This window comes from Mus caroli, unplaced genomic scaffold, assembly GCF_978045245.1.
Source record: "Mus caroli unplaced genomic scaffold, Mus_caroli_1 scaffold_15, whole genome shotgun sequence".
Taxonomy (NCBI): domain Eukaryota; kingdom Metazoa; phylum Chordata; class Mammalia; order Rodentia; family Muridae; genus Mus; species Mus caroli.
The window spans coordinates 96,865,336-96,891,395 of NW_028227270.1; the positions used below are offsets into that span (position 1 = coordinate 96,865,336).

Consider the following 26,060-nt stretch of genomic DNA (forward strand, 5'->3'; position numbering starts at 1 on the left):
GTTTCCAGCACTACAACCACCGTTTTCATTAGAATAGTGGTCAGTTACTCGTAAGAAATCTCTTGACTGTTGAAGGAAGGGTTGGGGGAGCCAATAGTACCTTACTTGAGATTCCAACTGCTCTCTTCTACACTCGGACCCAGTGGTATGTGATTTGGCCCTAACTGCCTGTGGCTGTGTATATAAATGTGGACTCCCAGTTAAAAGTGGGGCTCCATTTTTATAGCTGTGAGGAAATCTTCATCCATGTAAGGGTACATGACTGCTTTAGGGTCACCCACACTCCGGTAAGTAACCCCTCACCCGTGTTCTGTGTAAGTCCAGTAACCACATTGGTTCTCGAAGATGGACTTTGATGAAACGGATCCCTGTGGTTGGAGCCCTGCAAGAAGGGTGTCTCTTTACAGTCTTCCCAAGGAAAGAGCTCCACCAGCAGTACTCTAGAGGAAACTAAACATTATTCTTAGAAAAGCAAGGTCCATAGCAGTCTTCAAAACCAGACTACCAACTCAGCCTAATAGCACACGCCAGGATCCTGGCACCCTGGAGGCCGAGGCAGGAGGACTGTGGCCTAGCCTACCATCGAGACACTTAAAAAAAAAAAAAAAAAAAAAAAAAGGAAAAAAAATCAAACAAACAAATCAAACCACCAATAGTAGACTTAACGGTCAGACGCTTCCCTGTGACACCAGCACTCTGAAAGGCAGAGGGAGGCAGATCTTTGCATGGTAGACATGACAAGCTTGGTCTAGTTAGCAAGTTCCAACCTGGGTTACATAGTGAGACCCTGTCTCAAAAACTAACCCACCCACCCATCCATCCACCAACCAACCAATACAACTACAATAACAGAACTTAAGCTGCCAGAGGCCAGTGATTCCCCTTCTTTTCCCCTCTCCCTCTTTTCAGCCCTTTAAAGCGGGAACCTGATTGGTCAGTCAGGGACATTCTCTTTGGGTGATGGAAGTGCACATAAGTACTCCAGATCTGAGTCTTTCCTCTGGGAAGGTGGATGGGTTGGGTAAGATTGAATCAGATTTAGCAGCAGGAATATTCCAGCTTTTGGCAACCACGTCTGGTCCTCCGATTTGCCCCAAGCTTAAGGAGACAGGGTCGCCATTAAAAGGCATTTTCCAAAGGGGCCCCTTTCTTGTCATCTTACGGTTGTCTATTGATTGCATGTAGCTCTTAATCAACATAGATGGGGAATTAACAACGAGGGTGCGAAGACACAAGGCTCAGCGGGGCCCGAGATCCAGAAGTGCACGAAAGGATCTCAGAAAGCCTTAGCTTCCGCGCTGGGGGCTCTGCAGCTCTGAGCCTCAGGGTCCATTGGCCTGCCCGGATTTGGGGGTTAAACCCTCGCGCAGCCCGGGCCCTCCACGCTGGCAGCCAGCAGATGGCTCTCGGGCTCTCTCAACTGCTCGGTCTATCCCTCTCCAGACGCAAGCGTCTGCTGCACCGGAGCGAGGCTGCGAGGAGGGGCGCCGAGCCCGGCGCCGCCGCAGCAGTCAAGGCAGCAGCCACCGCAGCCAAGCACCGCGTCGGTCCCCGGGCTGTGCCCCGCGCCGGGCACCGTGCGCCCAGGCCCGGAGGCCGGCCGGGGACCCGTGCGGAGGCCGCTCTCGCGAGGCGGGGAGGAGACGCAGGGGGACCAGGAGGAGGAGCAGGAGAGGGTGAAGGAGAGGAGGAGGAGCGGGAGAAGGGGAAGGAGGAGAGCAGAGCCGGCCCGCCCCTGCCCAGCCCAGCCCGCAGGAGGCCGAGACCAGCCGGGCCGCCCAACCCTCGCCTTCCGCTTCACCTACGCCCAAGGTGCGGCGCAGAGGCCGGGCTGCGCGGCGCCCGCCCGGGAAGAAGCCAGTGCTGCAGCCGCCTTGCGTTCGGCCCCTGGAGCTGCGAGCCGAGAGGGAGGCATGTAGCGGCGGCCGCAGACCCAGCTCGGATTTTCAACTCTTAGGATTTTTTTTTTTTTTTTTTTTTTGGTACTGCGGGCGCGCGGCAACCTTGGATCAACGCCCCGCTGCTCCGGCCGGCCCACTCTTTCCTTGCAAGCTGCCTCTTCCTCGCGCAAACATTAAAGGGTCTGAAGAAGGGCGCGGGGCCGAGAGTCAGAGAGTGGGACCCGGGATCTCCCCCCGCCCAGTGGGGCAACCATGACCGACGAGAGCTCCGATGTCCCCCGGGAGTTAATGGGTAAGCTTGGAGCGGGGGCCGACTGGCCATCTTCTCTGCGCACACCTCCTTTCCGCCTCCCTTCCCATCTCCGTCCTCCCGCAGTCTCCGCGCTCTCTTGCGCAAGTGGCGTGGGGCAGGGTCGCCGTGTTGGGGGGGGGGGGGGGGCTAGAAGTTTGCTGGCCCAATGGCCGCAGGAACTGGGTGCAGAGAGAGAAGGAGTGGGGAGGAATCTGGAGCCCTGGGGGACTCCACGCAGATCTCCCTCCTCTGCCCCACCAGGTGAGTCAGGTTGGCGGAAGATGGAGCTGGAGGGGCGTCCCTTCCAGTGGCCAACTCCGTGGTCCCAAACTCTGGAAAGTCTGGGAAAGCCTAGCAAGGAGGATGCCTGGCGACAGCACTGTAGGTTCCCTCGGGCTCATGTCAGGCACCCTCCAGGAAATTCCCGTTTGGGGCTGCCCCTCTTACTGACGGCCTCAGGGATGGAGGCGCCCGTCCAGCGTCCGGACCCAGCCTGACAAGGCGTGGCTTTGAGGATTGAGTGGGAAACTAGAGGGTTACCCGGCTGATGCCTTCTCAGTCCAGGAAATGGAGGGTTAATGATAAAAGCCTCATTTTAATAATGATTAACCTGCCGACCACCTTCCAGTCTCTTTGGGAACACGTGTGTGGTACCCTGTGCCAGGTGATTGGTTTGCTTGAGGCCCTTATTGGGGGAGGGGGTGTCTTCTTTTGGAGCAGAGGGCGGAGAGAGCATTGCTTGGAATTTAAGTCCTGGAGCTTAGCTTTATCTGGAAAGGTTAAATGGCAGAAGACAAATGGGCTAGGAGCGCTGGAAAGCAGCGCTTGTGCTCCTGTGGAGTGCGTTGACTTGCACTAAGGTGAACATGACTTTATGGACGTACTTTGAGCTCCAGTGACTGGTATTCCCTGAGGAATACTGGGCACACACTTGATGTTCCCTGGATTCCCTGGGCGCTGACAAGGAGGGAAAGTTCTCTCCGATTCACCATAGTCTGGAATTTGCCCCTCTGCTGCCCGCCCAGCATTGATACTTGAGAGGGCATGGTGTGCCCCCTCGCAGAGCTGCTCACTCTGCAGGTAAAACTTGGCGGGAAGAAGTTGTTGCCCCTTTTGTATGGAACTCTGCCTTTGTTGAATTGAAAACAACACACACACACACACACACACACACACACACACACACGAAGTAAGGTATTTGTGCACACCCCCTACTTTGTTCCAGGCCTTCTCCTCAATTTCGAGACTCTTTCTGAGACATTAGCGAGTGGCCCATCCAGTTCTGGGTGTTTCCAACACCCTGCCTGAACACGAAACTAACGCTGGAGTCTCCAAAGATGCCTCCAAGGGTGGCAGATTTCTAGAAAATCTTGTAGCATTGTTCTGGGACCTGAAGTTCAGGTGATTTGGACTCCAGATAAAGTGTAAACAGTGAAATAAAAAGACGCTGCTGTTTATCAGCGGTTCTCAGAACTTAAGTATGTTTAAAAGGTGAATTTGACCCCTCTTTTGAAAGGAACTTTTGTGTTGAGTCAGTATTGTATATTGGTGATTTTGGAAAGATGGTGGCTCGCAGGACCCTTCTCCAGCTAACCATTTGGTGTATTCTCTTCATTGCCCTTCTGTGGTTTGTCTAATAGCATTTTCCTAGGCCTCTGTGTTGTCTGGTTAGGCTTTGGTGGTGGTGGTGGGGGGGGGTTCACCGATGTTGCTGGTTCCAGGAGCTCACAAACATTTTAGCTAATCAGTTAAAACAGACTGCAAAGGTCTCGCTGCCTTTTCCTAAACTTCTCCTTTAAGGCTTGTAAGCTGTGTATGACGTATCTTTCTAATAAAGGTTTTGTTGTTGTTGTTGTTTTTTGTTTGTTTTTGTTTTAAAGACAAGGATTCTTGTAGCCCAAGATAGGTGCCAACTCACTAGATGAGGCTGACCTTAAGCTATTCTCACTCTTCCTCCTGCCTCAGTCTCCTGAATGCTGGTTTACATGTGTGTGCTGCCCGTAGGCTTTTATGGAATAGTTTTAAATACAGAAAACAGAGGGTGTGTGTGTGTGTGTGTGTGTTACAGTGGCCCAGGCTTTTAGTCTTAGCACTGCAGAGGCAGAAGCTAGGGGAATCTCTGTGAGCTCAAGGCTAGCATGGTCTACATACTGACTTCTAGGTCAGCCAAGACTACATAGAGAGACCTATGTCTCAAAAAACAACAGACAAGGGGCTGGGGAGATGGCTCAGTGGGTAAGAGCACCCGACTGCTCTTCCGAAGGTCCGGAGTTCAAATCCCAGCAACCACATGGTGGCTCACAACCATCTGTTACGAAATCTGACTCCCTCTTCTGGAGTGTCTGAAGACAGCGACAGTGTACTTACATACAATAAATAAATAAACAAATAAATAAATAAATAATAAAAACAAAACAAAAAATAGACAAATGAAGAAAAAGAAAGAAAGAAATACAAGGCAGAGGACAAGAATACTGGCCACATGCCACTTGTCACCACCCAGAAGCTGCTTTTATCCTTTGGATATAGCAGGTCAATTTCAGAGGCCTATTTCCTCCTAGTGGAGGAGTCCATGCTGCCTTAGGTTCTGATGAGATAGTAGCTGGACAGAGAATGCCCAGTGCTCAGCCTCCGTGCATGTACCCTGTCCTCATTCTGCCTGCTTGCTGTTCCTCAAGCTGCACTTTCATTTCCAGCCTTCTCTTTCTCTCTCTCTCACTTTTTCTCCAAGTGTCTGTATATACTAAGACATCTACATCATACAGAGTAATAATTCTACACCTCAGCGGGCTCTCTTGGAGACCCCACTGTGGAAACCAGAAGTCTGTTTCCTGGGGGCCTCTTCAGCTCAAAGTTCTTCTGTCCCAAACCCCCACACCCTGCTCTGTTTGTGAGCGGATGTGCTGTGTGAAGATTCATTTAGTGGCATCTCTGGTGGCTTTTGCTAGATGTTAAACCACCATAGACAACAAGGAGATAGGAGGGCTGCTCATATTTACCGAGTCCCTGAATAAGCCAAGATGGCTATAATACAGAATACAGAGATATGAAAAGCTAGAAGAGGGAAGCTGGGATCTGAAAGATAAGCTGGATATTATCAGGAGACTAGGACAAAGACATCCCAGAAAAAAGAATACATAGAAACTCCTGGACTTATATAAATCCAGGGAGAAACAGACCCTTGCGTTTGTACTGAGAAATGGAGCTGGGGAGTGTGAGATTTACACGCCCTTGCTCAAATGACAATACTCTCAACCTGGAGAGACAAACTCAAGCTGCCCATTCACAAAGGCTACCTACCATGTTAAGAAGGCAAGGGGCAGCCTTAGGGAGAGATGCCAGGGGTCTTGATGCTCCTGATCTGTGCAGCAGTTTGATTTTGGGCAACTTGATGCCTCATTCACTCACAGAGTTGGAGAAAAGTGAGGTATCCAGCTCTCAGAGTGGCCACTGAAGAGGAGACTGAAGTTGATTTGGGACATGTTTAGGTTGGGCAGCTCATTAGTGTCACAGAAAGATAATTCTTTCTTCCAAACTTTGAAATCTTTCCTCTCTAATTCCTCTTTCTCCATGACCGTGGCATCCATGTGCTATTGTGTTTTGATGATTTGGGGAGAGCTCTTTTCTGACCAAACCGTTTGGGGTGGTCTCAGTGTCAGTTTGGTTACTTGACGGGACATTTCTATCTCCCGGAAGCCTCCACGTTCATCCCAACGACAAACAAATGTTGAGATTTCTCAAAAATAGATAAATAAATAAGTACGTAAATAAATAGGAAAATACTGTTTGAGACGACATCTTGTTTTCTCACACAGGCTTGTGTTGGATTACTAGACTGAAGCGGTTTGTCTGCCTCATCCTATCAGGGAGTTGGGACTATAGGCAGGGACCATCAAGCCCAAGGGGGGCGGGAATCCGGGGGATTGACCTCAGTACCTTCATCATCATATGCATGTGTTAGACCACTGAGCTGCACCACAGCCCTCTGCTGTCAACACTGTAATATCCAGAACTGGAGAGATGGCTCAGCAGTCCAGAGGCCTTGAATTTGGTTCCCAGACTCTGTCTCAAAACAAAAACCTCTTAACAGCTGACAACTATCAGACTTGTTAATCAAGCAGAAAGAAAGGATCAATACCAAAAACCTGCTAGACGCAGCCCTCCAAATGCCTCCTCTACCCTAGTGCCCCTTTTTCTTGCTAATGAAATCCTTTCTTTCCTTCAGAAAGCATCAAGGATGTTATTGGCAGGAAGATCAAAATCTCAGTGAAGAAGAAAGTGAAGTTGGAAGTGAAGGGCGACAGAGTGGAGAACAAAGTGCTGGTGAGTGGCCCGGTTACCCTTTTGGAGTTGTTCGTGAGCTCAAGTCTCTTCTCCCTTCTCCCCTCTCCACCAGTACTTCATGCAGCCTCCTTCTGGTGCTTGCTCTTTTCTTCGAATGTCTGAGGACCGATTTCTGAGATTCACTGGATTCTTTCCTTGTTGAAAGTTGAAACATTCATCAGGGCCATGTGTGTGACTTTGTTTACACAGTCTTCTGGAGGATTGTAAGACAGTCTTGTCTCATTGGGGTGACAAAGTGTTCTCAGGTGTTGCACGTATTAAGTCATCTGGGGGCTAATGATTTGAGAGTGAGAGCAGTGCACCTGTTGCCTTCCCTGGAGAGCCTCGTTCTAGAGGAATCACTAGTTTCTAAGTGCTGTTGTCTTTGTGCTGCACTTGGGCTTGCTGTTCCATCCCTGCCGTTTGTCAGAGGGAGTTATCAGGAGGTGAGGATTTGGACCTTCTTAGCACAGGTCTTTAGGGGCCACCAGCGTCTGACTAGAACCAAGAGGCGCAAAGCGATTTGTGGTATTTCATCACTTTTTATTTATTTTTTGGTCGAGAGTATAACAGGTCTAATTTTAAGTGCAGGTGAGAAGCTGGGTGTTATGACTCACATCTATGATCCCAGCACTTGGGAAGCTGAGACAGGAGGATTGTCTTGAGTTTGTAGCCATTCTGGGTTACATAGTGAGGTCTAGCCCAGTCTAGGCCACCATGTGAAACAGTAGCTCAAAAAAGAGAAAGAAAACAGGAACTGGAGAGATGGCTGGGTAGTTAAGAGTGCTTGCAGCTCTTGCGGAAAACCTGGGCACCCACGTGGTAGATCAGAACCACCCGTAACTGCACATCCAGGGGACTCTAATGCCCTCTCTGGCTTCTGCAGACAGAAGACAATGTATGTGGTGTGCATATACACATGCACAGAAAACACTCAGATACATAAAATAAAGTAAATCTTCAAAAAAGGAAAGGAAAAAAATACCTCCCCCACCCCCCATGAAGGATTTCTTTTCTTTTCTTTTCTTTCTTTTCTTTTTTTTTTTTTTTTTTTTTTGTGAAAACCTCACTACTGTACCCTGGCTAGCTTCTACTTTGTAGGAATCCCATACCTCAAGCCTTTGTGTACTTGGATCATAGGCATTCGCTGTCACACCCAGTGTGGAAGGACATTTTCTAACATCATTTTGCCATGGGAAATTGCAAATAGGCACAAGTAGAGCAGAGTATTTTATAGAATCCTGTGAGTTTGTCATTTAGCTCTAATAATTTTAGTGTTTTGCCAATATTGCTAATTTATGTATCCCCTTTCTAAAGTTTTTTTTTTTTTTCTTCAAGTATTTTAGAACAAATCTGGAGCAGATGATGTTGAAAGAAAATATTTCCAATATCCCATTTCTTCAGTGGAATTGGCTGCCAAAACATAGTGGTTTTCTGATAATACCTCTTTTAGTAATCTTAGGAGGTCATTGACTCAGGACATGTGATTGTCTCGTGTGGTTACTAGGATTGTGCTGTTGACAGACAGCTGCTAGTTCTCTGTAACACTAGTTACATGGTGGCAGCACCAGGATGGGGAAGCCCGGGTGACCTTTGCCCTGCTCTGAAATGTGCTGTTATAGACCCACCGGTTTGGGTTATTAATAGCAAAAATGATTGATGAGGCTGTCCTATTTTACTCTGCTTTAAATAGTCAGATCCCTTAAAATGTGTTTTTCTTAAGAGTGTTCAGCTGTTTTTGAGTTACCTTTTAGGAATAGAACAGAGAGAAGCTCTGTTGCTGTTATGTGGTCCTTTTATATGGTTTTTTGATTCCCTCCCTCCATTTCTTCCTATGTTAGGAATCTAACCCATCTACACTGAGCTGCAGAAAGCCTGGGGTCTTTGACTCCGGGCTTGGCCCATGCTGGACAAATGCTTTAGCACTGAGCTGTACCCCTAATTTCCATATGAAGTTTTGTTTCTGTAGAATATACTATGAGCATTAAGTTTGCTCCAATGACCTGAAGAATGGCATTTGGTACCATGGTACCAGTTAGTGATGTGAGTCCTTCATTTGAGAGAGTTTGACTCTCCTGGAGTTCATGAGACTTCGAATCACCTTACAGAAGGATTTGAATTGAATTATTTACCTCCCCAATTCTGAGATCTTCGTGATTTCCAGAAGCTTGGCCTGGGCTTTCAGCTGTTATTTACTTAAGCTCTGGGTTTCTTTGATTGGCTTTAACTTTGAGCAAGATGACCCAGAAAATAACTTCCACATTTTGGTTTTTGGAGTTTTCAGCCTAGAGAGATTGAGCTAATTACAACCTATGGAAACAGGTTATTAATGAGTTCCATGTGTAATTCTTTGAGCATGTGTAGTGTATGCATGTGTGTGTGTGTGTGGGGGGGCATGAGGAAGGTGGAAGGAAGACATTGGATGTCTTCCTTTGTTGCTCTCTACCTTGTTGCCTGAACCGGAAACTCTCCTTTTCTGCTAGGCTGGTTGGTCAGCTAGCTCCTGGGATTCCTCTGTCTCTGCCTTCCGTCAGTGGGGTTACAGCTATGCCTGGCTTTTTATATGAATGTTGGGAATTTGAACTTAGGTCCTCATGTTTGTAAAGCGAGTACTACCCATTAAGCTATCTCCCAGCCCCATATGCTTATTCCTCTCCTCTCCTCTCCTCTCCTCTCCTCTCCTCTCCTCTCCTCTCCTCTCCTCTCCTCTCCTCTCCTCTCCTCTCCTCTCCTCTCCTCTCCCCTCCCCTCCCCTCCCCTCCCCTCCCCTCCCCTCCCCTCCCCTCCCCTCCCCTCCCCTCCCCTCCCCTCCCCTCCCCTCCCCTCCCCTCCCCTCCCCTCCCCTCCCCTCCCCTCCCCTCCCCTCCCCTCCCCTCCCCTCCCCTCCCCTCCCCCCTCCCCTCCCCTCCCCTCCCCTCCCCTCCCCCCTCCCCTCCCCTCCCCTCCCCCCTCCCCTCCCCTCCCCTCTCCCCTCCCCTCCCCTCCCCTCCCCTCCTCTCCCCTCCCCTCCCCTCCCCTCCCCTCCCCTCCCCTCCCCTCCCCTCCCCTCCCCTCCCCTCCCCTCCCCTCCCCTCCCCTCCCCTCCCCTCCCCTCCCCTCCCCTCCCCCCTCCCCTCCCCTCCTCTTCTTCCTTTCCTTTTCCTTTTCCTTTTCCTTTTCCTTTTCCTTTTCCTTTTCCTTTTCCTTTTCCTTTTCCTTACCTTTTCTACAGGGTCTCCATAGCTCAGGCTGTTCTTAACTTTCAGAAATCCTCCTGCCTCAGTCTTCTGAGTCCTGAGATTATAGGTATGAGGGACCATAGCTGACTGAAAGTGTCCTGCTTCTGCTTTATCTTTGGGTAGATGTTTGTCTTCATCTTTCTTTTCATGAGCAGAGTGGCCCATGTTTTGGAATACTGAGCAGGTGTTAGGCTCTGTGTGCGCTTCGAGCATTACCTCCCATTCCCGCCACAACCCTGTAAAGTAGGGGTACTTTTTGTATGCCTGTTTTTCACAATTAGATGTGAATATTGAGATTTGGAGAGACTGACATGATTTGCTTTGGGTCATCCAGTGAGATCATGATTGAGCAGGGATCTAAATGACTTTGCTTGTGCTTGAAAGAACAGGAAACTAGCTTTGTTTGGGGGCGGCTAATTTCACTGGCAGGAGAAACTGGGAATTTATAAGAACCAGTATGTCTGACTTTGGTTGATCCAGCTTAGTACATGGTCTGAAAAGTTGTGTGTAGTCTCTCTGTAGGATCTCAGCTGCCAGTCAGGTACAGGAGGAAACACCTATAGTAACTATGGGAATTGTAGGCAGACTGTGGCTTTGACATGTGCTCTGCAGGAGCTCCCATAGAGAGTGCATAGGCTGGGGAGGGAGGAACATCTCAGAAAGAGGTGAACATCTCAGAAAGAGGGGTGGTCAACTAGACGAGAGGAAAGCACCTGGAGAAGAGTGGAGACCAGTCTGGACAGAAGGGAACCTGTTCTGAAGTGCCTGGAAGCCATAGTGAGCTCAGAGAAACCTCTCTGTCTGGTGGTAAATTCCTTGCAGCTCTCTCTTATCTGGAAAATCAGGACTGGTCAGACAGGTCTCCTTTCACCCTGGTTTTTTTTTTTTTTTTTTAACCACTTGCTCTTGATGAGCCTCGCTTGGTTCTCTCCAGCGGTGGGAGGTACAAAAGGCTTAGCAACTTTAGAACAATGTTAGTCAATTGCTTTCTTGAATGAAGCTCGGTGCTGTAACCATTAGCGATTCATATGCTTGGCTTTGGGGATTATGCACATGTATTTACAAACTGGCTGGCATCCTGAGAAACCTAATACTTTATCATGATGCTCCACTAACCAAGGGTCCTTGCCTTCTCTTTTGTCACTGACCAAAAGGTGTTAATCTTAAATCCTAGTACCTGATGCTTCCACTGAGGGGCAGAGATTTGTCTGTAAGGCCAAGAGCTGGTGGCACCGTATGAATGGCATCGTTAGAAAGCAACTGACTATGGTGTCTTAGAATTAAAGCCATTCTGTGCTTTTATAAATTTGGCAGTCAGGGTGTTAATAATAAGTCAGTCTCAACTTTGGACTTCCAGGGACATTAATATCCTTTCTGAAATTTTATTTTTAAATTATTTTTATTATTCCTATCTTTTAATATGCATGAGTGTTTCCCCTGCATAGATGTATGTATGACTGGTACCTAAAAAGGTTAGAAGAGGACATCAGATCCCCAAGAACTGGAGGTAGAGACTATTAGGAACAGCCATGTGGGTGCTGGGAACTGAACTTGGATCCTTAAGAAGAACAGTCCGTGCTGTTCAATGCTAAGCCACCTCTTCAGCCCCGGAGGGATGAGTATACTTCTGTGCATTTTAAAGAATAAAGTAGACTAAGGCTTCAGACTTGGTCAGAGAACCCAGTGTTACAAACTGGGGTAGTACAGGCCAGGGCTTTGGAGATTTAAAGACTACAATAGTTGAACTTTCCTTCTGAGTGCTCTTCTAGAGGACAGTCCTTCAGTCCCTGGGTTCTAGTGGAAATGTGGTCTCTGTGGCCATGGTGGAGAGCCAGTCCTTCTTTTGCAGAGACCTCTTTGGTTTTTATGAGTTATTTTTAGTAAGTGACTCTGTGTGTCTTAGACTCTTTTTCAGTCATTTGCTAACTGAATATTCACTTCTAGAGAATTCTTGATTTATATACTTAAAGCAAACCGTTCAGTGGTCCCTTTACCTTCTGTGACCAGCTTGCAAGATGCTATAATATCACAACTGAGATTCTGCTATTGACTGACTGTATGAACTACAAATATCTTTCCACAGGTATCCCTCATGGTAGCACAGGCTGTCTTCAAACTTGTTGTAGAGTGGAGGGGCTGGCCTTGAACTGCTGTTAAGTGCTTCTCCTGCTTCTCAGTGCTAAGGCCTTTAATCTTTCCATGGTACTGTCATTTCAAGGATGTTGGGCATCATAGCTCAGGTCTGTAATCCCTTAGGCTCATGAAGGGCTGTTGTCTAGAGTTTAAGTTCAGTCTCAGGATAGAACGAGGCTTGAAGAGAACTTTACAGGAATAATGCACCATGAGCCATCTGAGGTTGGTTTTTCTTGAGGCAGCTTACATCATGTTTCTGTATCAGCCTTAGCCTTTTGTGCTGTTCCAGGGCAACGTGGGTTGCATAGTTTATTTGGGACTGTTACATGGCAATGTGAGTTTACTTGTTCACAGTGAATGGGCTCCTGGGTTATTTCCAGTTTTGGGCTATTTGGAATGAAAAGGATGTAGCTATCCGCCAACAGTTTTTGTGTCAACAGTTTGCCTATATTTCTTGTGATACAGGCTGAGGATCCTAGTTTCTGGTTTGCATGTTCATGTAGAACCTGGCAAGCTTTCCCAGAGTGGCCATGCCATTCTGTAATCCTACTTGCTACATGTGAACCATCCAGTTTCTCTAGCTTGTTGGCAGCGGTTGGTATGGTCTGGATTTTTTTTTTCCCTAACAGACCGATGATTGAAATGAAAACAAACAAATGAACCAAAGTCAAGCAAATAAATAAAACCTCCAAACCACGCTGAGGAGGGAGCAAGGTTCTCTAGGGAAGGAGTGCGCCATGCCACTCTCCAGGATGGTGGCTCAGAGCAGGAGGAAGGTCCAATCCAGGTCTCAACTTGACTGTTTCCTGTTTGATTTTGGGATTCAGGCTAGAAGGTCTCCTTGAAGCTGTTGTTCTTCCATACATGTTGTGAGAGAGGTGGATATGGAGCAAGACTCCCTTTCCTACCTTCCCGCTCTTTCTTCGTTCTCTCCTCCCACCCCTCTCTCTTTTTTAACATAGAGTCTCATCCAGTTCAGGCTAGTCTTGAACTTGCTGTATTGTCAAGAATGACCTTAGACCCTGATCCCTCTGCTTCATCTCAGTGCTGAGGTTTTTTATGTACATGTATGGACTGCTAGGCCTGTCTTGAACTCTTAAAAATCATGTTTTTAATTTAAACAAGTTAACCTGGAGTCCTTGAATATATTTTACTTGGCTTGGCAGTTATGTATCTTCTTAGCATCTTTTTCTTCTGTCTTTCCCTTCCTTCCTTCTTTCCTCTTACACATTGTGGAGTAGGATCTCTCTCTCTCTCTCTCTCTCTCTCTCTCTCTCTCTCTCTCTGTCTGTCTCTCTCTCTCTCTCCACATACACACACACACACTGCAGCCATGGGCTTAGGAACCCATGCCTCAGCACCTGAGTGCTACCATTGTTGTGAACCATAATACCTTGCCTTTTTGAATATCTTTACCAGGTTCCTTAGATTAAGTCTAAGTTGTTGTTTGTTTGTTTATTTTATTTATTCATTCATTTAAGTTAAATTACTTATGGGTGTGTGACAAGGTCTCACTATGTAGCCTTGATTTGTCTCTGTTTTGATGATTCTCCTGCCTCTCTTAAATCTTGAAAAGCATGATGGTTTGGTTTGTTTGTTTGTTTGTTTGTTTTTTTGAGTCAGAGTCTCATGATGTAGCCATGGCTGTCCTGGAACTTGCTATGTCGATCAGGCTAACCTCCATCTCACAGATCTGACTGCCTTTCATTTTTGGGTGCTAGGATTTAAGGGGTACAGCACTATGACTGGGCTTGAGAGTGTTATTTAGGATGACCTGTCTCCCTGAAATATTTAGGTAGCAATGTTGTCATTGACTCAAAATACAAACTCCTACCTGTTTAACTTTTTTCCTCAAAAATGGAATATCTGATACATTTTGCAAGCCCCTGCTGACTTAACATGCTCTGTATTGTTAAGTCTGTGATACAATCCAGTATGGAAGGCGCTGATCTGCACCTGGCCATGTGGTTTTTGTGGCTGCCTGGCGTCCTATCCCTCAGCTCCTAACTTGGTATAGCAGTACCTGGGCTACACTCAGTCTTCCATGAGTATTGCCTCTGTGCTGTTCAGTGATGTCAGGTTGCCAGCAGTTACCACACATTAAAACAACAGCAGCAACAACAACAACAACAACAACAACAAATCACATAATTTCCCACGGGACTCATAAAGCAGTGAGTATGTTTTGCAAGTCTTGAGGCAGAACAGTGAAGTTGTACTGCTGTTTCTCTGCCTCCCGCCAATATCCTTGAGCATCCTGGGCAAATAAATGTTCTCCTACTGAGTCACACTCCAAGGCCATGTTTGGCTGATTTGGAGAGAGAGTCCAGCTGCCTTGACAGTGTTTGGGATAGCCATCTTTTGATCTCTGGGGCCTCTCTGGGCAAGCAGGATGGAGGCAGAGGTGGGTGTTGAACACATTTGAGGATTTGACTGTGGGTATTGACATTTTAGTCCTGCTGTTCAAATATCTACTTGATAGTTGAGTGGAATTTGCTTCTAACGTCCATAGACTGCAGTGGCTTTTGAGGAGAGCTGTTGGGAGTGCCATGGCCTTGGGTTCAGTTAGATCCACTGCAAGGCTGTGGGACAGTTATCCTGTAATTTGAACAGCTCCCTTTGTATGCCACAGGGAGTCTCAGCTTTTCAGGGTCGCTTACAATTCAGCACACAGGTGATTTTCAAAGTGCCTGGGTGAAGTTACACAGCTCTAGAAAGCCGAGCTTTCGAAAACAGCAGCCACATTGAACTGATCCTCAGGGGTGGGTGTCGGAGGCATGTCCTTGTTGCCAAAGATCCTGGCACAAGTTCTGGGAAATTCAAAAGAAAAAGAAGTCGTGTTTGAGTGCTTCAGAATTTCCCTGAACCCAAAATTGTGGTCAGTGCCCACCTGGTGGCTGCCTTTCCTCTCTGGGTAGGGGTGGGGGCGGTCATACTGTCCCAGGATGCAGTTCTGCCCGTGGGTGAGCTGGTACCTGAGCCTCATTCACATTCTACCCGGGTCTGCAAGTGGCCCAGTTTCTGTTGTAGTTAGCACCGCCTGCAAGAGTCAAATGACCTTGGGCAAGGAAGCTGCTGGACACATACCCAGCTTGGTGTAACTTTTCATTGTTACATTAGATACTGTTTTTCCAGCTTCTGGGATTCGGCCTCCCTGGGAACTGGCATAACGTGGCTGGGAGGAGGGCAACTGAGGAGCGAGGAGCTGAGGGGTATGAAAGGGGCATTGTATTGAGCTAGGGGCCAGGAAAGCTCACCAAAATATGGAATGAATGGGAGAATTCCCTTTTCTAGTTAGTTACAGGGGAAACAAGGAGACATTATGAGAGTTTACCTCCAGTTTCCATTTCTTGAAAACACTGTTTACATCTACTGTTCAAGTAAATTGGAAACTGAAACAATGTTTTGTTCTTTTCTTTCTTTTCTTCTTTTCTTTTCTCTTTCTTTCTCTTTTTTTTGACACACACACACACACACACACATACACACAGAGAGACAAAGAGACAGAGAGAGAGAGACACTGACTCTCTCCAAGACTGGATTGGAACTCAATGTAATCCAGATTGGGTACAATCTTCTGTCCCAGCCTTTGAAGTGCAGGGATTCCAGGTAGGAACCAAGCCCAGGACTTTATTTAAGTTTTTGAGACAGTCTTCTGTGGTCCAGGCTAGCCTGGAGCTCACTGAGTAGCTGAAGATGATTTTGAACTGCTTTGCCTCCCCAGGGCTGGGGTTATAGTGGTTACGGTCATATTCTACTCCCTTGTGTTTACATGATGCTGGAGAGAGAACCCAGGGCTTTGTAAAATCTACCTGTAAGCATTCTATCAACTGACCTATGTTGCTATGTAGCTAGCCCTTAGATTTTTAAAAATTAATTTCTTGGAGACAATCTCTTTCGTACCCCAGGTTTAAATCAAAGGCCCTCCTTCTAAAATGCTTTTGTCTGTTAGTAGAACTTGAGAATTTACATGGGGTTTACACCTATGAGCCAACAAATGTGGACTCTGAATTGTAGCAGCAAAATGGAGTGCAGTGTAGACGCTGACAAAACCAAGGTGGGACAGGTACATGGCCTTTAATCTCAGTACTCTGGAGGTAGAGGTGGGTCTCTGAGCTTGAGGCTAGTCTAAGTAACAGTTTAAAGTCAGCTAAGGCTTCATAGTGAGACAAAGCAAACTACAAACAAATAAAAAAAACAACAGAAAACAAACAAAGCAAAACCCAAACCAAGCTGGAGAGATAGCTCAGTCAGTGAAGTGCTGGGCTTGGAAACATGAGGTTTTGAGTTGGGTCCCTAGAGCCCAGGTAAAGAGAAAAAGCAGGCTTTTGTAATCCCAGCGCTGGGCAAGAGGCTAAGATTCCTTGGGGCTTATTGGCCAGCTCGCATAGCCTGTCTGGTGAGTTCCAGGATAAGAGATTTTTGTCTCAAAAACTAGGTGGATGGCACACATGCATGTGCTCACAATTACACACACACACACACACACACACACACACACACACACACACTCAATCATTTCCTCTTCCAGGAAGTCACAGTTTAAAAGAAAATAAAATTAGTAAATTTGTGGATTTGTGTAGAAGGGACAAGATTTAGACAACAATTTCTTTTCCATGGAAGCAATTCAGGCCTCGTACATGCTATCAAGAATGCTACTGTCAAAGAAAACCCTGGCCTTTGCTTAAATTTTTAAAAGTTAAGTTTTGAGATGGGAGTCTTATTCTATAGCCTGAGATATAATAGAATTTACTATGTACCCTAGACTTGTCTTGAAATTGCAATCCTCCTGCCTCAGCCTCCCCAGTGGCGGGATTGTAGACATGTACCACAACACTTTGATAATCTATGATATTAAAAAACAAAAAAGGAATCTCAGTACTATTTTGTGGTCTCCCAAATTTCACCTTGCCTTTAGCTTTGTGGCTTTACTCTTTTCTGAATGAGTTTGAATTTCTGTGTGGTCCTGTGTTGGTCCCTGTAGGACTGTATTATAATGTAGCCATGTTCCTATAGGTAGATTTTCCAGTTGTCTCCAATATCTGGCCTTATAAGTGCACACAGCCTCATTTATCTTGGAGAAGTTTCTGGAAGAGAATTGCTATGGGGGCAGACATTTGAAGGATGACTTTCTACCTGAGTATTATGTAGAAAATCTCAATACAGAAGAATTCTGCCTCACCAAGTTGTTTTTTTTTTTTTTTTTTTTTTGGTTACTTACTACAATTGATCTCTTTGCTCCTTGGACCCTAGCTCCTGGGGGCAGACTTCATTGGATTTAGTAATTTTCTTCCATAAATTATTAGGGATGGAGGATGCTATGGGGGTGATCTTCATGCCTACAGGTGTGTTTACAGTCACAGCTCTTGGGTATCACTGTCTTGAGTGCTGTAGCTTGCTCCTCAGGCTGGACGCTGTCGAGGAGTGAGAGGTTGCATTCTATGACACAGACCTTTGCTCTCATCATGAAGCTTTCTTGCCTCGGGTCTGTGAATGCTCCAATAAATGAGAGAGAGTGGATTGTGCATGATAAGGTACAGGGTGCCTTCCTAAGATAGAGTTTATTAGTGCTGTGAGCTCATGCAGGCTGGGTTAGATCAAAGTGTTAAGTATAACCGTGTATGGAGCAGAAAAGCAGCAATGCCTTCTCCTCACAGTTCACCGGCATGATGACAGTCTCTGAGAGCTGACCTGTCCTGTACCAGCCTCACTTATCCTCCCCACCTTCTGACCTTTCTCTCTGTCACCTTGCCTTTCAAGGAGATAGGCCTTGTGACCATGAGCTTTCACTTTTCCTCACTGAAAATGTCATGGTCCAGTCTGGCTCCCCTTTAGGATCATCGCTGTGTGTGGCAATGTGTAGCAATAGCTTTTCATCCAAGACTGGTAGGTAGGGGCTGGGATGTCATCCAGAGATAGAGCACATGTCTAGAATCACTCAGTGAGGGGCTGGCTGGTAGTGTGCCTCGGTGGTAGGGTGCTGCCTATCATGTGAGAGGCCTTGGTATCTACCCTAGTATTACCCAAAACACAAGCACACAGAACTCATTCTATTCCCAGAGTATATTAGTTAGTCTTCTAGAGGAATAGAACTGGTATAATGAATATACATTAAAAGGGGGTTATCTAATTTATATGATGTGGTTGGGTCAGCAACCAATGTGTCTCACACAAGAGAAGCCATGAATCTATTGCCAGAGAACACTCCGTTCTCCTGAATTCATCGGCCCTGAGTCAGTTATGTAGTTCTTCTTATGGAAGATTTTATCTTGCATCAGAACTGTGGAATGGAGAGAGCCCGGTTTGTTTGACCGAGTCTTGGACAGTTGAGCCTGGCATCCTTTTTCTTCCAATCCCAGAGGAGGCTGCCTGGCTTCCTGGAATCCACTCTGCAGGTCTAGGAGCTGTGTGGTAGGTATGAGAGAGCAGGCACTCTCAGTGAGACCCACGGTCCTCACGGCACAGCGTCTTGTCACTGGATTGCCACTGCCAGCTCTTGAACCCTTTTTCTTATCAGAACTTTTACTTCCTCTGGGGCCAGTGTTCATGAATTAACCGAACCTCTGGGAGTGACTCCCTTTCAACAGCTTGTCTCTCTTAAAGAACAAAAAAGAAAAAAGCTTGGTGTTAAAATAGTCTGTGCCCCTCTATTTTATCATGTCTATGGTGTCTGTGTCCAGAGCCGTCAGAATCGTGCCGTTCAGTTTTCCTCTTCCTGCTTTTCCTGTAGCTTTCTGGCGGTTACTGGGTGTTGATCCTTAACCTCACAGTAGGCCATGTGTTGACCTTCAAATGCTTGTCTGTTTGTATTTTATTTTGAGACAAGATCTCAATGGATAGTCTGTGCTCACCATGCTTGAACTCACTATGTAGCCCAGGCTGGCCTGAAGCTTGAGGTCCTCTTGCCTCAGACTCTGCATCCTGTATATAACAGGCTTGTACATATCCCAAGCTCCAGTACATGTTTGAGGGTTGCCTGTAGGGGGCTGGCTTAGTTTTCCTTGCCTAGCTTTACTGGTTAGCAATCTGTCTAAGGGGAAGAGGTGAGGCTACCAACACCTATCCTGCATGGGTTCCTCAGCCCTCCACTGTGGAGTGTGTTCTCAACACAGAGACTGAATAAAAGAGGCGCCTGTTCTGTCTGATACATACAGGTTGCCTGCTGGGCTGGGCGGTAGTTCTGGGTGTGCGCAGAGGCTTCACACAGCTTCTTCTTGGTCCAGCTGTGCTCTCTGGAAGTCGCTCCAGTCTTCATGGGTGGCTCTAAGATGCTACAGCTGTGATTAGCCTTCAGACAAGAGACTGTTGCTTCTGTGTCTGTGTCTTCAGTCTACCCCTTCATTCCTCCTGTGGCTCCCTTCCTCTGTGGTTTTGGATTGGTCAGTTTAGGGTGAAATTCCCAAACTCTCATTTGCTCCCACTTAACCCGGGCAAGTGATGCTGTAGGTGAGTGGTTCCCAACCTTCCTAACGCTGTGACCCTTTAATACAGTTCCTCATGTTGTGGTGACCCCCAATCATAAAACTATTTTTGTTGCTACTTCATAACTGTAATTTTGCTACTATTATGAGTTGTAATGCAAATATCTGAGTTTTCTGATGGTCTTCTAGACTTACTTTCCATCTGTAAAATGACTGTAACCACAGAACCCAATTTGCCATTCTTTTTGAAAATTAAAAGACACACTACATATAAAATACCATGTATCTAGGGCATAGTAGGCCACCAGCCGTTGTAGGAACGTTTGTTTTGAGTCAGGCAGAATGCTTCTGTCGTGAGAATCTGTGCAGTCACTGATGCAGAGGACTCAGGTGTATTTTATACAAGTAGTTCAGAAGGACACGCTCATCCCTCGCATCCCCCCTGGCTGTCTGCAAGGTATTTGCTGCCACTCAGTCTGCACAGTGCTATTTTAAACCAGGATCAACTGGCTCTGGAAATGGTCTGGGTGATTTTTCAGCCTGCTCCTTTCAATAGGGAAAATGTTTTATTGTTATTGCTTAAGTGGGTGTGGTGTATGTGCACACATGTGTACAGGTGTGTACACCTATGTGTGCAGTTGAGGAGGAGGAGATTGGGTGTCCTGCTCTATATCATGCTCTATCATGCTCTATCATGCTCTATCATGCTCTCCCTTACTTCCTTCATGTAGGGTCTCCTCACTGAGCTCAGCAGTGCAGGGCTGGCAGGTAGCCTGCCGTGCCAATCCTCCAGTCTCTGCCCTGCTCCCCGACCCCCAAGGGGGTGGTTACAGGTGTGTGTGACCATGCTTAGCTTTTTATGGATGTAGGTGCTGGGGATTTGAATTCAGGCCTGAATGCTTGGTAGCAAGCCCATCCACCTGCTGAGTCATCTCTCCCTAGGCCCAAGCGTGTTGCTTTTGAAAACGCTTTGTTACCTGTTCTGAGGCAGCTTCTCATACAGCTCATGCTGGCCTCAAACTCGATTTGTAGCTGAGGATGACCTTTACGTCTTGGCTCAGCCTCCTAAGTGTTGGTAGTATGATGTGTATAATTCTGTTTTTTGTTTTGTTTTGTTTGTTTGTTTTTTTGTCTTGCCTCCCAAATGTTGGGATTACATGTGTGTAACACGATGCCTGGCTGAGAAATCTTTTCTTTTTAAACAAAAGACTCAAGTACATTATTGAGAAGTCTGTTTCTGAAGACAGCATTGTACACATCTTCTATCATTTTCATCTCCTTTTTTGCCCTGCAAGGAAGATATTATGGGACAGGCACAAACTTTCTTTCCCTTTCAAGTTACTTGGTAACATTGTTAAATATTCAGTCTCTGGCAGCGGTCTGCATTGAAGGGCTTGATTTTCCAGCAGCAGCAGCGGCCTGGTGCCTCCTTCCCAATGCTTCCTTCTTCTCAGATTTCAGTTAAGATTATGCTACAGATTAAGATTAAGACTGGGGGCTGGAGAGATGGCTTAGTGGTTTAAGAGCACTGACTATTTGTTCTTCCAGAGCTCCTGAGTTCAATTCCCAGCAAGCACATGGTGGCTCACAACCATTTGTAGGAGGAGCCATGCTCTCTTCTGGTGTCTGAAGACAGCTACAGTGTACCCATATATATAAAATAAATAAATCTTAAAAAAAAAAGGATTAAGACTGTGTTTTGTTTGTTTTTTTTCAGTCTTGGTCTCACTTTAGCCCTGCCTTGCTTGGAACTAGATATGTAGATTAGTCTGGCCTTGAACTCAGATATGCTTGTGCCTGCCCACATCCTGGGTTTTTGGGACAGTGACTTACAGTGTAGCCCTAACTGGCCTTAAACTAGTTGTATAGTTTTGAAAAGCAATACTGGCCTGAAACTCATGATCCTCCTGCCTCAGCCTTCCAAGTGCTTAGGGGATATATGCCACGATGCCTGGCTAGCATTCTGCTTTAACAAGCAGTTATTCAGGTAATTCAGATGCCTGCTAAAGTTTGCAACGTTGTTAGCTTCGTTAGGGAGGCCAGCTCCAGTAAAAGACATAAGCCTGACAATCACAGTCTACAGAGTGCAGAGCTTCAAACCTGTTTAGGAAAACTGACTAGGTTGGTCTGCGATGTCTATCACGCTTCCATGTGCATGTGTGCATGTGCTCGCTGGACCTGTGTTCCTGCATATGTGTTGCTTTGATTAGTCCTTGTGATTTGGGGGTGGGGGGAGTTAGGGGAGTCTCCTTATCAAACAGCACACTCATGAAGATTCAATCCCCAGCACCCTTTGGTGGGGAGAACAGAAACCATTGGAAGTGACTTCTATGTCTGCACCCTGCAGGATGCTGTGAGGCCAGGGCTGTATCTAGGGCTTCTCCGCATTGAGCATCATTTTCTTTGCCTGGATCCTTAGCTTCATGAGTTTCTGTCTTTTTTTTTTTTTTTTTTTTTTTAAGGATAGAATCTATCTTGTCTTAAATCTGATTCTGTCCTTCAGCAGCTCACACAGAGGCTGCCTCTGGTCTACTATCTTATCTGGAAGTCTCCACAGCTCCTTTCAGAGTTGGCTGTTTTCTTGTCTAGAAATAGAATCTTACAATGTAGGCGGACTCGAACTCACTGTATGTCCCAAGCTGGTGGAAAGACACAGTAATCCTCCAGCTTTAGCCACCTGTGTGCTGGGACTACGGATGGTGAGCCACCATACTTGGCTAGAGACTTTCTTTTCTTTTTTTGGAGACAGGGTTTCTCTTTATAGCCCTGGCTGTCCTGGAACTCACTTTGTAGACCAGGCTGGCCTCGAACTCAGAGATCCACCTGCTTCTGCTTCCTGAGTGCTGGGATTGAAGGCGTGCGCCACCACTCCCTGCTTTGCCTAGAAACTTTTAACAGTGTTTGAACCTGAACCTCCTCATTCTGGCTTTTCTGGTTGGGCTGGGAGCGGGGTTCACTTGACCATAGGGGGCAAGTGTGTGTGGACCAACCGCAGCCAGCCCCACTCACTCCCTGACATGTCTATTGGATCAGAACCTTTCCCATCTTCTTGTTTGGCGTTTGTAACAAAATTGGGAAGAGAACCCAAGACACCGACATCAAAGCTCTTGCATATCCAGACCCATGAGGTGTGTAGGAGGCTGGAGTTAGATGATATCACTGCACTGCTGCGTTGAAAATGGTAATGCTCAACTTAGCCAAAGGCCTTCAAAGAAGGCATCCATCAACAGTGTTTCCAGTTTCCTCCAGGCCCACCTGAATCAAGTTGCTGATGTGGCTCCCAGCCTTCTACTTCCTCTTCTGTTTACTTCTGTGGTACCCTTATGTGAGAGCTCTGTGATCTGAGGCAATCCCTGGGTGTCACTGTTCCTTCCTACTGGGAGAGACTGGAATATGCAAGTGACCCACTGAGCTTGATGTGCTCAGTAATCCCACCACTTCGGAGGTGGAGGGAGGAGGATTAGAAGCTCAGAATCATCTTCAGCTACATAGTGAGTTCTAGACCTTCCCATTCCAGGCTACGTGGAATCCTTTCTACACAAACAAAACAATGAACGAACATGCAAACAGAGAAACAAATAAGATAGAGGGAAGGCCGGTGGTCTTTGCAGCCCATGTTTGGCTTACTCAGAGCAAGGACAGTCAGAACTACTCTTTACCTGTGAGCACTGCTCTGTGAAGGGGCTGGGGTTAGAGGTAACTCAGTGAATGGCACTGTGCTCATGGAGCATAGGTGAAGCCTAGGGATGGAGCCGCAAGCTGTTCATTTCAGCTGTTAATACTTTACCAAAGGATATCACCTAGGGCATATTTCAGGAAGGCTGGATGAGAACAAAGAGCCCCACTGACAGTATCCGTTCTTGAAGTCCAGGGCTTTGGCATTCTTTAGGTGTGAGGCTGCTCTTGCCTGTGAAGACCCTCACCCCTGAATCCTCCAGTTGGATTCTCTCTTTCTGTTCCTGCCAAAATGTATTGATAGGAACCATATCCTATGGGGAATGCGATCTCTTGTGTCTTACAAACAGAACAACAGCAACTAAACGAACAAACCAGCATCTGATATACAGGGAGAACAGAACGGATTTCAGTCTATGGTTCATCTTATAAAACTCTAGTAAGCCTAAAGGGATAGCTTTCTAGTTGGAATGGTTGACATATATTCTCCTGTTGGCTGGTACCTCCCATCTCCTGGTTTGCCATTTCTTTTCTCTCTCTCTTTCCCTTTAAAGCCAGAGAACACACAAGCCTAGAAGCCTTTGTATGCAGCCAAGTCTGGGTTCTTCCACATAAGTTTGTCAAAGCTGGTGAGGGGACATGCAGAGTGTTCCGCCTGGCTGCTCAGGTGTGAGTGAGTTGGCCAAGACCCACCAGAAAACATCTGGGCTTGTGTTTAGGACCTGTTTTTAGGGCCAGCCTAAGCAAAACAAAACAAACAAACAAACAAAAAAACAAAAAATCCAAAACAGGTTCTAGCTAATGGTGCAACAAAGATAGATCTGTGTTCTCAAAACATTATCTCTGAGGATGAAGCTACTGAGAACCTCAGGAGTTTTTCCTTTTTTCCTTTTTTCCTTTTTGAGACTCTTATGTAGCCCAGGCTGGCTTCGTAACTGCCTACGTAGCCCCAAATGAGCTGCTGATCGACAACTGCTTCAATGACAGGTGTGCAGCAGCAGGCCGGGCCCCACAACAGTCGATTGTATTTCCTTATCTAGTGTTTTGGTCCTAATGATGGTCTTCTCATGACATGCAAATCTTGTTTGCCCAGTAAAAGACGGAGACCTGGACTATGAAGATCAAACCCAAACTGGTTTGGCAGGGCCTTGGAGAGTCTCTGCTCAGCAGCCACATCTGATGAAGCACAATTTTAATTAGCTCTATAAAGCAAGATGCAGGATTGATAAGAGAGACTAGAAGGGAGGACTGTCAGCTGCACACAGCTGCCCGTGGAAGCCTTTGAACCAGCCTGCTTCAGTCATTATAGCCAGAAGGCCATTAGGGGCTTGTGGATGGGACCGTCTGAGTTCTGTTTTCCATCACGTTCAGTTCCTAACCCTGAAGGTTCCTGAGGCTAAAGGAGCAAGCACATCTTCTCCTGGCCCTCCACGTGGGTGGCACTGTGTTCCTGCCACTGTGGCCTTAGGACAGTGAGTCATAGCACAGTAGGTAAGGCGCTCCTCCTGTTTCCTCTTCTGCTCTGCATTTGAGAGAGCAATTTATTTCCTGCTTGGGAAGGCTTGATCTCATCTTTTACATAACACACACACACACACACACACACACACACACACAGCAGGATATCAGATGGACTTTCACCTCAGCTCCAGCTCAACAGGATAGTCTTCCTCTTTTGTGAGAGACGTTGTCTTTGCCAGGATTTCTAATGCAAAGGTTTATTTTAGCTTCCAGTTCTACATATCAGCTCATCGACCTAGGAGTCAGGGTGGGAACCCAGAGTCAGGAACTGAAACAGAAGCCAGAATGGAAGAGTGCTGCTTACTGACTGGCTCAGTTTGTTTTTTGTATACTCCAGGGACCCTTCCGCATCAATTACCTCTCAGGCTTGTCTACAGGCTAATCGTCACCCCCTCCCTCCCTCCCTCCCTCCCTCCCTTCCTCCCTCCCTCCCTCCCTCCCTCCCTCCCCTCCCCTCCCCTCCCCCCTTTCCTTCCTTCTCTCATATTTCCCCTTGTATTACATCCCAACCTGCAGTTTCCTCTTCTCCCTTCCTCACAGTGCCCCCTTGCCCCCCAATTCACTCCTCTATTTCTCTTCAGAAAAGGGCAGGCCTCCCAGGGATAGCAACAAAGCATGTCATATCAAGTCGCAGTAATATAGACAAATCTTATAGAGGCATTTTCTCAATTGAAGTTCCTTCTCTGATAATCCCCTGCTTGTATCAAGTTGTCAGAACAAACAGCAAACAAACATAAAAAAAAACAAAAGAAAGCAAAACAAAAAACCTAGTCAGTACAAATATTTGTGCCAATTAAGTGAAATACTTTTTTCTTATGTTTTCAGTACTGACCCTTCATTTCTTTTTTGTGTGAATGTGTGTTTGTAGACATGAAGGGTATTTTGTATCCCAGGCTAGACTTGAACTAGCGATTCACAGGTCTCAGCTCTTGAAATGCTGAGCTTGTTTGAGCCACTCTATGTCTAGCTTTATTTTCTTTATTCAGCTTTTCATTGCATTTGTTACTCGTGGGTATGTGTGCGCATGTGGTGTGTCCACGGCGTGTGTGTAGAGGGCACGGGACAAGTAGGAGTGGAGTGAGTTCTCTCCCTCCACCATGTGTGTTCTGGGGATCAAACTCAAGTGGTCAGGTGACAAAACCTGGTCCTGGATGACACACTGAGATAATCTCACCAGCAACCCCCACCCCACACACCCCCTTTTTTTGAGACAGGATCACATGTGACCTAAATTGGCCTTGAAGTTAGTATACAGCTGACCCTGAACATCCAATCTTCCTGCTTCTACCTCCCGAGGGTTTGGGCTTACAGCATGCATAGTCAAGCTCAGTTTTCTTCAGTGCTTGGGACCACGCCGAGGGCTTGTTAGCGCTGGGCAAACACTTTTACAATTGTGCTGTGTGTCTAGTCTTTTTTTTTTTTTTAAATGGGAATTCATGTATTGCAGGCTGGCCTAAACCCCTTTATAGCCTAGGATGACCTTGAACCCCTAATCCTCCTGCCTTATCTCAGAAATGCTGAGATACCGGTCGGGCCTTGGCTCTGCAATACTGATTATTTTTAATGAGTAAACTTA

At 46.7% G+C, this 26,060-nt stretch overlaps 1 protein-coding gene across 10 annotated transcripts in view; it reads left to right on the forward strand.

The window, feature by feature from the left end:
• Positions 1-1,681: 1,681 nt before the first annotated feature.
• Positions 1,682-26,060, forward strand: part of Carmil1 (capping protein regulator and myosin 1 linker 1) — a 270,478-nt gene continuing 246,099 nt past the window's right edge. For 4 of the 10 annotated variants that reach the window (XM_085831215.1, XM_021180627.3, XM_085831213.1 and 1 more), the window contains exons 1-2: positions 1,685-2,193; positions 6,419-6,516. In XM_085831215.1, the coding sequence (XP_085687341.1) occupies positions 2,154-2,193; positions 6,419-6,516 (138 nt within the window). In that variant the 5' untranslated portion in view covers positions 1,685-2,153. Of the gene's footprint in view, positions 2,194-6,418; positions 6,517-26,060 lie in introns of all 10 variants that reach the window. The other 6 variants (XM_085831217.1, XM_021180629.3, XM_085831210.1 and 3 more) reach the window with 5 other exon arrangements.